The following is a 12,160-nucleotide window of genomic DNA, read 5'->3' as shown; positions in this document are numbered from 1 at the left end:
GTCGAGACAAACTCGTGCACACGTATGAACAAGTGTTGTGCTCAGTCTTTGTTGTTTCAATCTCTTTGCAGATTCACAGTAGTTAATTTCATATTAGTGTCAGAATGAACACATGTTGCAGTCAGCAGAAAGCCTAGAGGAATAAATGATTAATATGTATATATTTTTTCTTACACTAGGTTTTTGCTGGTGGGAAGTGTTAATGGCGAAGCCTACATGTAACCCACTGTGAATGTCTCAGTGGAGTCATCATAACCTGACAGCTGGTGATGCTAAATGACACTGACATGCCTTGGCTTTTGCTGCGCTCCTTTATTGCTCTGATTTACGTCGTGTCTCAGTGATGCATGTCCTCCAGGAAGCGCTGGTAGGTGAGGCTGTCCGCCCGCTCGCCAGTCCGGCACTTCTGCTCCAGGAACAGGGCCACGGAGTCCCGCCGAGGGTTGGCGATGCTGCGACTCCACAGGATCTCTGTGATTCCCAGAAGCTCACGCACACACGCAGAGATAACCTGCAGGGAAAGCAGCAGGGTTGAGTCCTTTGATAAAGCAAGGATGCATTTTCCAACTTTATTTAATTAGGCTGTGGGAGTAACTAGTCTGTAAAGGAGCCCTTGCTTCGCTGGAATAAAGATTTTACAAGGTTACCCTCCCATAAACAGATGTATCAAAGGGCTTTTGGATTAAAGCAAAAAACAAATACAGACTAAGTCTTCACTGAGTTTTTCTATCTCAAGATCCTTCATTATTAGTTTTACAGTCACCATGAGTTTAGTTTGATGCTTCTACAGTAAAGCAGAGTGGAAAACATAAAGGCACTTTTAGCCAATTTACTTGGGACCTCAGGAATGAATAAGAAAAACAGTAAACAGCAAAATAATACATGTGATTGAGCTGATCTGAGGAGTGTGCTGTCAGCGGTGCTCGGCTACAGCACAACTTTAATGGGTGTCATACTGTTCAAAGAGAAAGTACAAATGCTGAATAGGGTGTGATATAAAGACAACGGTTTTCTGGTGAATACAGTCCATTAAAAGACTTGCAATACAACTGCAGACACAAATTACTTTTATTATTTGTTGTTCTGCCTTTTATGCATCACCCAATCAGTTAATATGCCTCCCATGAACTGCCAAAACAAGTGATAATTACCTTCACAGATTACCGCAGCTGGACCAAAGTGATGCCTTAAGTGATGTTTGGCAAATGTGTTATATTTTTCACACTAGCTATTCAAAGGACTATTAAATCAATTGTCAGACTGTAAATAAATTAAAGCAAATTCATCACAGTCTTTCTTCGAACTTACTTGATATGTAAACAAGCCTCCAAAATTAATTGGCCTCTTCAAAAAGCACAGTTTCTGTCTCGACTTATTACCTGCATGTCTTTAAAGTCTGTGATTCCTAGCCTTGGCAGGTAGGTGCAATTTACATAAATAAGCTTCCTCCCAGTGATGCGGTTGTCCGTGAAACATGCCTGCAACAGAAATGAATAATCAGGTCAGGAAGTGAAATGTGATCTTGAAGGCTGAGACATTTATCAGTGTTATATACTGGCTGCTCAGTTCAGTTTTATCTTACTTCGTATTGCGGAAATCCTAAGGATTCAATCCATCTTGCAACATCAAAACAATCCCAGTATAAGAACTCCATGTTGCCTGTAAGCGTGTTGCCATAGAAACAGTTAAACGCCACGATTTATACATTTTTAGAAAAAAAAAAGTTTAAAAAATTTGTTCGAACAAAGTGTAAATGCCGATTTGTGCAGATTTTTTAAGAACGACATAAGCAAAAAGAAAAAAAAAATGTTTTTCTTTTAAGGGTCAATCAAGCGAAGAGACCACTTAGGTTAGTGTTGCTCGTAGCGAGCCAATCAGCGTCTAGGAAATAAGGGCGGCTGGTGTTTAGCGCTGAGTGATTGGTTGTTGTGAGAGTTTTGTCCCGCCCACAAGGAACGGTCACAGCGAATGAACTGCCGCGCAGCTTTCGCAGATCAACAAATCATCTGCATCGCTGATCCTTGGGGGAAACCCGCGCCAATATTTCTTGTATATCTGATAAAAGCGCAGCATCGCATCCCGTCGCTCTGCCTTCCTGGAGCATTCCCGAGAGCTGAAGTTCTGCACTCCCGACGTTCTGTGGGTCGGCTGAAGGTGCTTCGGAGCTGGTAAAAGACACCTGACACTCCACAATGGCAGCCATTCTCCTCCGGTCGCTTTTAAATAAGAAGGTAATGCAGATTCGTGCGAGTTTCTTCGTGCCTTTTGCAGAGCTGTTGTTTTGGTTGTGTGCTTATGCAACTCAAAGCGGCTAACAACGTGAGCTGTTAGCTAGCAAAGTCTTTGCCTTACACACACGTTGCACACCGCCCACTTCTCATTTTGCACACATTTAAGTATGCTAGTTTAAGTTAGGCAGGTAAGTAGGGAATGGCTGGGTTTTTTTTGCATTGAACGGGAATAACAATGAGCATGCACACGTGACTCATTCATTAGACCTTGTTTGGACCATGAATTAAATGTGAATTTAAGACAATAATGCTCTTGCGTTTTGTTTCTTGCAGGCCCCCTTTCAGCTGGGTCGCATGTGCTACTCCTCCTCGGTGGTAAGAGCGTTCAGCTTGTGACAGCTTGATTTGTTCATTGTTAAGACACACACACACACACACACACACACACCACCACATGATGGCAAATCATTATTTTTAGACATGTTGGCAGAATTAATTTTATAAATATAATACACTTGCATAATTCACATTCATGTACCTTGAAACTCCAATTTCATGTTCTTATTGCTTTGGAAAATCTTTTTGACCTATAAATGTCTGCCATAAGACATCGATCATTCTGCACCGTCAAAACAAAAAATATGATCAAAAAAAATTGTGATTTGTGATACCACTTGCTTGCTTGCTGCTCCAAAAAAGGTCTTGTTAAATATATGCTATAATGAAGCTCACCACTCATCTTCTGAGATCAAAGTTACTGCAAAGTTCCTTGTGAATGACTAATGCACACGTTCTTTTATTATGACATCAGCCCAAAGCATAGTTTGGGAAATTAGTCAAAGCTAGCACAAATAAACACAAAATGCAGTTTTTAAATGAAGGTTGTTATAAAAGAGGGAAAACAAAATCCAAACCTACATTGCCTCGTGTTAAAGTGATTGCCTCCTAGACCTAATAACTGGTTGGGCCACCCTTAGCAGCAACAACTGGCGTTCCTGATAAATTGCAATGAGCCTTGTACAGCGCTGCGGAGGAATTTTGGTCCACTCATCTTTGCAGACTTGTTGTAATTCAACATTGTAGGGTTTTCCTGCATGGACGACTTTAAGGTCACGCCACAGCATCTCATTAGGATCCAGGTCAGGTCTTTGACTAGACCACAACAAAGTCTTCATTTGTTTTTGTTTTTTTTAGTGGTTTTTGTCTTGGACTCTGCCATGAGGCAATTCTTGCCCTGTCTCTTTCTTATGATGGAGTTGTGAACAATGACCTTAGCTGAGGCAAGTGAGGCAGTTCAGGATTTTTTTGTGGGGTCTTTTGTGACCTCTTGAATGAGTCGTTACTGTGCTCTTGGGGTAATTTTGGTCGGCCGGCCACTCCTGGGAACGTTCCGACATTTGCGGATAATGGCTCTCAATGTGGTACTGGAGTCCCAAAGCTTTAGAAATTATTTTATAACCTTTTCCAGACTGATAGATCTCAATTCATCTCTTTCTCATTTGTTCCTGAATTTCTCTGGATCTCAGCATGATGTCTAGCTTTTGAGGATCTTTTGGTCTACTGCACTTTGTCAGGCAGCTCAAGTAATTTCCTGATTGAGAACAGGTGTGGCAGTAATCAGGCCTGGGTGTGGCTAGCAAATTTCACACCACTATAGAAACCATATAAATACACAGATCGACTGATGTCCTGTGTTCGTACAAGGCACTATATGCTAGATCTTATTTATAGCTTCAACCACACATGCAGCCTCCCTACATCCACGTGCTAAAGCAGAAGAAGAGAGGAACTGACACAGGTTGCTGCTTTATCTGGGATGTCATGTTATTCAATTCAGAATGAAAATGCCAGTGATATAAATGATGAAATAAATAAATAAATGCCATAATGAATATTTAAATGAGCCAATCTGTCAGCTGACAGACAGAACAAATGAAACAGAGTCCTTCAGCGCTGGCTGCTATTAATAGGACATTCAGCAGGGCAAGGTTTGCTGTCAGTAGAATAAATCATTTACTGTAAAAAGAATGCATAAATGTAGTGATTGACAGATATTATTGGCAGTAAAAAAGACATTTCAGCCTCACGGCACTGGAATGAGACGATTCCAGTGTCTAACTCACTTCAAACTGCACTCAAAAGTTGTAGCCTTGGTCTTTATTTAGCTATTTATTGCAGCATTTATTATTTATGTATTGTTGGGTCATTTATTTTCCTGGCATGCTTATTTACACCTGGTCTTTATATCTGTTGTGTGGTTTTAAGAATATGGGAAATTCCCATTGCTTGAACATCAACGCACCATTTGAATCCTGGATGAACATTGACATTACCACAATCAGTGATGAACGTTGGCATAGTTACACACTCTCTCTCAATGCATGGATATTGCTTGCCTCTGTCAAAGGACTCAGCCAGTAGACTTACATGCACACGAATACTCCGCTAGTATTCTGCAACAGTACTCTGTTGGATATTGTCTGTGAAGGTTTTCAATCGTCCAGCTCATGGTAATCCAAAAGGCATTTAAAAAGGACTTTGTAGAGTTTTGCAACGACGTTTCTGATGGGTTTTTACCCACAGTTTCCTATTTGAACCTTGACTTCCCATAGGTCCCCTAGAACATTATGTCTGTAATTAATTTGCAGTTTTCTTTTATATTTTTAGTAGATTGTTCTGTCAGTATCACAATAATCACAATCAGGCAAACCTGCTTAGAAGCAGTAGGAGCTATGTTATCAGGTTAAGGCTAATGTAGGATATATGATAAAGGTCAGTGCGTTTACATGCAGAGCTCAGCTATGCTCAAAATTTTACTTTCTCACTACAGTCCTTGTCCTGGTTTTCTATCGAATAACTGTTCTCCTCCTCCACACTAGGTGGCGATTACGTGTCTTTTCAGCGGGTTAATACCACATTAATACGGCCCGATTTCCAGGTGAACTATTACTTTATATAATTAACAAGAGTCGTTCATGAGCAGCGGCATTTAACAAAACAATGGAATAGTACATTTTTTAATCTTATACGTAATGTTCACGCTACTTCTGGTGCAGGTGAGATCTGCGCTATCCCTCGGACGGCTCCGTTTCTCTTCTTCTTCTTCTGCGATCGGCTTTCTTGGACGTTTTTGTTCCGGGGTCACACGCCAGCGCAGCGGTGGTAGAGCATGCGCACACGCATTATCCGATGAAAACTCCGATTCCAATCGCATTATCTGGGTGTCTCAGTCGGATAATGAGAACTCCGAGTAACGTGTTTACATGCACTTAAGTTCTCCTGTTATAGTCCGATTAAGGCAGTAATTCGTTTTTCGAGTCTCTGCTCAGGTTTTTGATTCCAAAATGAATCACAACTGCATTCTGTGTAGTCATCTGAAATGCTTTAAAAGGATTCTGTACAGTACATGTGTTGATGATTGATGCATGTCCTCAGTGAACTTACTAGTGATGTTAGGCCGGATGAGATTAAACCATATGTTTCTGTGATCCTCTAGCCCACCACCAAGCTGTTCATCGACGGCAAGTTTGTCGAGTCCAACACATCCGAGTGGCTTGACATTCACAACCCGGTAAGTATCCATCAATGACCTGTACCCAGCCGGCTGCACACACAGGCTGGTGTAACAGGATCTGGCTGCAAATAACCGGTGTAATTTAGCGGCAGTTTCTCGTGAACATTGGCAAGGGGAAATACGTCTTGATATGCCAATTGCTAATAGCCTAATTTGTACAGTGAGGCAGCCCTTCATGTTTTATATCCTCTGAAAGTCCAGCCCGGTTGAGTACAAGCTCTCTAGCATGGCAGTGATGGGTGATTATAGCGTGCAGATATTTCCATCTACTTTGATCACATAAAAGCTAAAACCTGTAAAGGATTGAAAACAAATATTTGGTTATTAATATTGATGAGATGAATGTACACGCAGTAATACAAAGTAATGGCTTGCCTTGCTCTCAGTCAACCTGTCTGTTTGGACTGTTTGTTTCTCCTCAGGCCACTAATGAAGTGGTGGGACGTGTTCCCAAAGCCACTCAGGAGGAGATGCTGGCGGCGGTGGACTCCTGCTCCAGAGCCTTCCACTCCTGGTCCGAGACCTCCATCCTGAGCAGGCAGCAGATCTTCCTGCGCTACCAGCAGCTCATCAAGGACAACTTGGTAGGGAAACCGACCACATGTCACTGTTAATGTCTTATCCTATGTTGATCCTCACTTATCCCTCTAATATTTCAGAAAGAACTGGCTAAAATAATCACCTTGGAGCAGGGCAAAACTCTGGCAGATGCGGAAGGCGATGTATTTAGAGGACTGCGTAAGTAACGCTTTGGCTTGACTTGTAGTTGCACAGTTGAGTTTTAATATCCTGATTGGATTAGAGTGGCCCTGACTGCATAACAGGGAAAAGATTCACATGTTGAAGCTGCTGCTTATACCATAGTATCCTAATCCTGGCGTATAGTCGGCACTCATGGATGTTTTGCATGAAAGTTTGATAGCTCTGTTATTTGTGTAACCAGACACTCCCTGCAATAGTCAATTTGACTATTGCAGGACTCTTTTGTCCTCATTGCCATATAAAGATGTATTCCTGTGGCATTAAAGTATTCAGTCCTAATGTTACTACCTAGTGTGTTTTCTGCCCAGTGTAAAGCACTTTGCAGTCTTTCCGTTGTATTCAATATGAAGATAATTATGCAGCTCCTCTAACTGATTGACACTTTGTTTAAGAGCTCTCGCAAATAGAAGATGTAGTTTGGTTCTCATAACAAGGAGGCGCTGCCAAATGTTTTTTTTTTTTTTTTTTGGTAGTTGGTACCGATCCCAGTTTGAGGATGCCCAAATTATTCTGGCCTGCTAACTTTTCTATTATCAGCCGATAGACAGGCGACATCTGCAGGCGTGCTGCCAGCTTTACTGATTTCCTTCATTACTGGGGTTAATGGTGCTTGAAGTTGTCACAAGTTTTACAACCGTTTACTTTATAATAAAACTAGAAGGGTTTTATTCTTAAGCATAAGGCTGCAGCGCACTTTTTTTTTTTCTTATTTATAGCTGCGTGTTTTCATTGGCTGACTGAATCATTTATCTTCACCCATCAGAGGTGGTGGAGCACGCCTGCAGCATCACGTCGCTCATGCTGGGGGAAACCTTGCCCTCCATCACCAAGGACATGGACACTTACACGTACCGCCTGCCCATCGGGGTGTGCGCTGGCATCGCCCCTTTCAACTTCCCCGCCATGATCCCTCTGTGGATGTTCCCCATTGGGATGGTGTGCGGCAACACCTACCTCATGAAGCCCTCTGAGCGGGTCCCAGGATGCACCATGCTTCTGGCCAAATTGCTCCAGGACGCCGGGGCGCCAGACGGCACAATGAACATCATCCACGGCCAGCACGCAGGTAAGTGTGTGTGTGTGTGACTCGCTGTTTATTCAAAGCACATATTATCAACGTGTGATAAACAATGGTGAAATATCTACCCAGTACCCACTGGCACTGCAGATAACAAATTTCCATAATTTGTGCTGCCTGTGTCTATAAGTAACTTGCAGGCGTTTGGAGCAGGTTTCAGTCTCTGCATCAGCCTTGCTCTTGTATTGGGTCTTGAGGGGGTGGCACAGATTAAAAAAAGAAAGGATTTACATGTTGTTTTTCTTATTTCTTTGTGTAGCGGTGAACTTCATCTGTGACCATCCAGCCATCAAAGCAATCAGCTTTGTGGGATCCAACCAGGCTGGAGAGTACATCTATGAGCGAGGCTCCAAGAACGGCAAAAGAGTGCAATCCAACATGGTATTGTAACAGAACGAATGTACAGCACTTACATGTGGGAACTCATTACTGTCTATAATAGCTCACATATTGAAAATGTGTTTGTACTGTTATAATGAAAATAGATACTGAGTACTTAGAGCAGTTGTTGCCAAGACAGCAGCTCGGCGCTGAGCCGTCAATCACTGATAAACGTGATTAGCTCTGCGCCTCCTCTGTTTGATGTCCTGCTGTCTATTGGAGAAATCCTCCAGAGGCATGTCCTACATTTTTGTTTTTATGCTTAGGGTGCCAAGAACCATGGTGTGGTGATGCCGGATGCCAACAAAGAGAACACCATCAACCAGCTGGTGGGTGCTGCCTTTGGAGCAGCTGGCCAGCGCTGCATGGCTCTCTCCACTGCTATTTTTGTCGGGGAGTCCCGCAAATGGGTCCCAGAGCTGGTGGAGCGCTCCAAATCACTACGCGTTAACGCAGGTAACTCCTTTTGCTACTGTGTCAATGTGAAAATGTCTTTGATAGACGCTTCAAGTGGTATCCTTTCGTATGCATTTTAATACTAAATGTGACATGAAATGTTGTCCTGAAGGCGATCAGCCCGGTGCAGATGTGGGTCCCCTGATCTCTCCTGACGCCAAGGCCAGGGTAGAGTCACTGATCCAGAGCGGGGTGGACGAAGGCGCCAAGTTGCTGCTGGATGGAAGAAAAGTCAATGTCAAGGGATATGAAAACGGCAACTTTGTCGGACCCACCATCTTAGGCGGTGTTACGGTGAGCTAGGACTGTTAATTTCTGTGAAAGACACACACGTAATAACTGTTTTAAAGTCTTTTGATCAAATAAATGTACAGTTTTCCTCCAGAGCTCAATGTTCTTCGAGGAGGCTCAAAATAATAACATTCAGCCAGTTTAGTTTCTTGGTTGGTGCTTTGGTTGGAGTAATTTGTAAAACAGATGGACGACATTCCAGACCTATAAAAGTATCAGCTAATACACTGCCTGGCCAAAAAAATAAGTCCTCACCTGGATTTAACTAGGCAAAGTTCAGACATTATTTTCACACATGGATTGGCCACCGCAGAGTCCAGACCTGAACCCCATTGAGAATCTTTGGGATGTGCTGGAAAAGACTTTGTGCAGTACTCAGACTGTCACATCATCAATACAAGGCCTTGGTGAAAAATGAACGCAACACTGAATGGAAATAAATATTGTGACATTGCAGAAGCTTATTGAAACAATGCCACAGAGAATGCTGCTGTAATCAAAGCTAAACGCAGTCCAATGAAATATTACAGTATGTGACTTTTTTTTTTTTTTTTTTTTTTGGCCAAGCAGTATAGCATGCACTGTTCTCAAGATGACATTGTCCCCTGTGTTGAGTGTTAAACACTGTGCTTCTTAAAATAGAAGTTATTACAAAATGCATTGAAAGCACTTTTCACTTCTCTTATGCAAAGCTACTGGTACCATGTGTCCTGTTAACAATATACAAAACTAAACCTCCTGTAGAAATTATTAAGTGATCGAAGAAACTCTTCTAAAATCACACTGCGTTGTGTTTTTTTGTTTGTTTTTTTTTTTTCCCAGCCTGACATGACATGTTATAGGGAGGAGATCTTCGGGCCGGTGCTTGTCGTCCTGGAGGCCGAGAGCCTCGATGACGCCATTTCTTTAATCAACAGAAACCCTTACGGCAACGGCACCGCCATCTTTACCACCAATGGAGCCACAGCACGCAAATACACACATGAGGTGGATGTTGGCCAGGTGAGAAATGTTGCTTATGGTCTGTTGAAGATTTGGCTTTCAAACCAGGTACATCCTGATTCGTCACCTTTTGGTGCTATTTTGGTACTCGGTGAGTCACCTGTGTGAGACCTTTTAACACTTTGTTAGAAGATTTTAAAAAATCCTTCTAGAGCTGTAAATCCTAGTAGGACACTCGGAAGAAGATTATGCAAGTTAAACTTTGAACCCTGATGTATTGTGCAGTGTTTTTGTTTCTTAATATTAATAATGAAGTCTATATGTTTGTGCAGATTGGCGTGAATGTACCCATCCCCGTCCCCCTTCCCATGTTCTCCTTCACTGGCTCCAGAGGTTCATTCAGAGGAGATACCAACTTCTATGGCAAGCAGGTAAACAAAAGTAAAATCCACGGGGTCTTGAAAAGTATTAAAAGTTGATGATTCAATTTTGGGGAAATGAAGACACTTAAAAAGTATTAGTCTTATCATGACTCTATAAGGTCCTGAAATCTGAAGGTATTTTTGAGGTAAATTTTACATTCGAGTCCAAAAACATTGGTAAAGCGTATGAATTTATTCGTTTATTAAAAAACAAAGATCAACTGGTAAGATAAAAACTGGACTACTATGGGCATGTTCGTAAATTGTCTGAGTGCGCCAGAGTGTACGGGGACGGAAATTCAGAGGCACAAATGCCCTGAGTACGCCCTGGCACTCTCTGTGCCGCCAAATGGCAGCTGCCTCTGTGCCAATAGTGTTGCGCCACCACAACCTAGCGTTAACGTTACACCACCACTGGTAGCCGCACCTGAAGCGACAGCGAAGACCTCGGTTAGTAGGACTGTCTCATCTTTACTGACCTCATGGTGGCTATGGGTGTCACGGCAACGCTACGTGTAAACTAGTTTTGAGTTCATGTAAGTGTTTACTCTAAACATGTATTCAACCTTTGCCTTCGATTTATTCTCCCAGCCTATTTCAATTCTGTTCATGTAGATGTAGAGATGTGACAATATGAAAATTTCAATTCACAATTATTGTGACCAAAGTTATCACATGGTTTTAATGATAATAAAAAATTAAATGGTATTACTAATCAGGAATTTTACTGCGGTTTATCATGAAACCAGTGATCATTATATCCATAGTTGTATGATAGAAGTCTATAGTCTGTATCTTAAACTAAAACTGTTAAGTTAAAGGTGTCACTGATGTAAACGGTTACAATTCAAAGTGGTGGTGAGGTTTTAAAAAATATTGAGAAGCTTGAATTAACTTCAAGCTTCGTGTACATACCCTGGGCTTAGATCATCAGGATACTGTGTCATGAAAAAAAAAAAAAAAAGCAGGCGCTTCCACAATTTTGGATTGCTGACATGTCTTTGATCTCTTTACCACCAGGGCATCCAGTTCTACACTCAGATCAAGACTGTGACTTCTCAGTGGAAGGCTGAGGATGCCACAGTGACGAGCCCGGCTGTTACCATGCCAACCATGGGACGCTAAGCTGAACTCGCAGTGCATCCATCATAACCTTCAGTGACTTTTTACATGCCTTACAAGAAGAGCTAAGGGGCGACTGGGGGAGAAACAGTTACCAGAAATATACACACTGAGATTTATTAGTTGGGGAGTGTTTGAACTATGAACATCTTGGACTCTTCTGCTGCACAAATGTATACCTCCTATAGAGCCGAAAAAAAAACATAACCGGGAGTATTTCCGTGAGTGTTGCTGTGAATCTCTTCATGTGTGTGTTGCATTTATTACATGTTCTTTCCTGCTCATTTTCCTGGGGTCATGGGTTAATCCTGTGACCCCCCAATCGATCACTTCCATAAACCATCAGGCGTTCTGGCATTGCATTTTTGTAAAACCTATAGGAGAAACGACAAGCATCAGGGATTCTGCTGCTGAGCAGCGACGGTAAATGTCTTCCATCAGTATCCCCTGTGGTTCATTAGCCGGTTCCATTTAACAGAGCACTGAAGTTGATGTGATTGGAACAAATGCTACATCGGAACATGGACACAGGCCTCATGTTACCCCATTAAAACTGAAATGGTGTATACTGGTCATTGTTGTCATTAGTGTCACAGAGATTCACAGTTTTGTATGTTACTGTACTCTTAACGTAATACTACTATAGCACTTAAATTGCAGTGTTTCAAGTGTCAATCAATATGCTGATATTTTTCAAGCATTTGGACGTAGTTACATGTGTGCTAGACATTTTTTAGATTTTGAGATACTAAAAAATCCGTCCCTCTTAATTCCTGGAACATATTAACATTGTAGCAAGAGTATTTGAGACTGTAGTTTGCTATTTGAATAAAGACAGTGGTTTTTGGTGAAATGGATTGTAGATTGTGGATCTGTTGTGCGTTATGCATATGGACAAATA

General features: G+C 41.9%; 2 protein-coding genes across 2 annotated transcripts; one reads left to right on the top strand and one right to left on the bottom strand.

The window, feature by feature from the left end:
• Nucleotides 1-292: 292 nt before the first annotated feature.
• LOC124998978 (sterile alpha motif domain-containing protein 15-like) lies at nt 293-1,880 on the bottom strand. Its single transcript, XM_047573675.1, has 3 exons — nt 1,583-1,880; nt 1,380-1,478; nt 293-511 (listed from the first exon to the last, which is right to left on the bottom strand). The coding sequence occupies exons 1-3, from the start codon at nt 1,652-1,654 to the stop codon at nt 338-340; spliced, it is 345 nt and encodes a 114-aa protein (XP_047429631.1). The 5' UTR covers nt 1,655-1,880; the 3' UTR covers nt 293-337.
• A 184-nt stretch (nt 1,881-2,064) lies between these two features.
• Nucleotides 2,065-12,112, top strand: LOC124998974 (methylmalonate-semialdehyde dehydrogenase [acylating], mitochondrial-like). The gene is made up of 12 exons (XM_047573666.1): nt 2,065-2,231; nt 2,565-2,606; nt 5,728-5,802; nt 6,228-6,389; nt 6,465-6,543; nt 7,331-7,633; nt 7,905-8,026; nt 8,293-8,482; nt 8,595-8,776; nt 9,596-9,775; nt 10,048-10,146; nt 11,158-12,112. Exons 1-12 carry the CDS (start codon nt 2,193-2,195, stop codon nt 11,260-11,262), a joined length of 1,578 nt encoding a protein of 525 aa, XP_047429622.1. The 5' UTR covers nt 2,065-2,192; the 3' UTR covers nt 11,263-12,112.
• The last annotated feature ends 48 nt before the right edge of the window (nt 12,113-12,160 follow it).

Source organism: Mugil cephalus, chromosome 21, assembly GCF_022458985.1.
Source record: "Mugil cephalus isolate CIBA_MC_2020 chromosome 21, CIBA_Mcephalus_1.1, whole genome shotgun sequence".
Classification (NCBI taxonomy): domain Eukaryota; kingdom Metazoa; phylum Chordata; class Actinopteri; order Mugiliformes; family Mugilidae; genus Mugil; species Mugil cephalus.
This window is presented reverse-complemented; position numbering and strand designations above follow the sequence as displayed.

Coding starts and splice junctions, on each gene's coding strand:
- LOC124998974 (XM_047573666.1), top strand. CDS start 2,193: ATGGCAGCCATTCTCCTCCGGTCGCTTTTAAATAAGAAG. Junction 5,803..6,227: donor GGCTTGACATTCACAACCCG/GTAAGTATCCAT, acceptor GTTTCTCCTCAG/GCCACTAATGAAGTGGTGGG. Junction 8,027..8,292: donor AAAGAGTGCAATCCAACATG/GTATTGTAACAG, acceptor TTTTATGCTTAG/GGTGCCAAGAACCATGGTGT.
- LOC124998978 (XM_047573675.1), bottom strand. CDS start 1,654: ATGGAGTTCTTATACTGGGATTGTTTTGATGTTGCAAGATGGATTGAA. Junction 1,479..1,582: donor TAGGATTTCCGCAATACGAA/GTAAGATAAAAC, acceptor TTTCTGTTGCAG/GCATGTTTCACGGACAACCG. Junction 512..1,379: donor CAGACTTTAAAGACATGCAG/GTAATAAGTCGA, acceptor CTTTCCCTGCAG/GTTATCTCTGCGTGTGTGCG.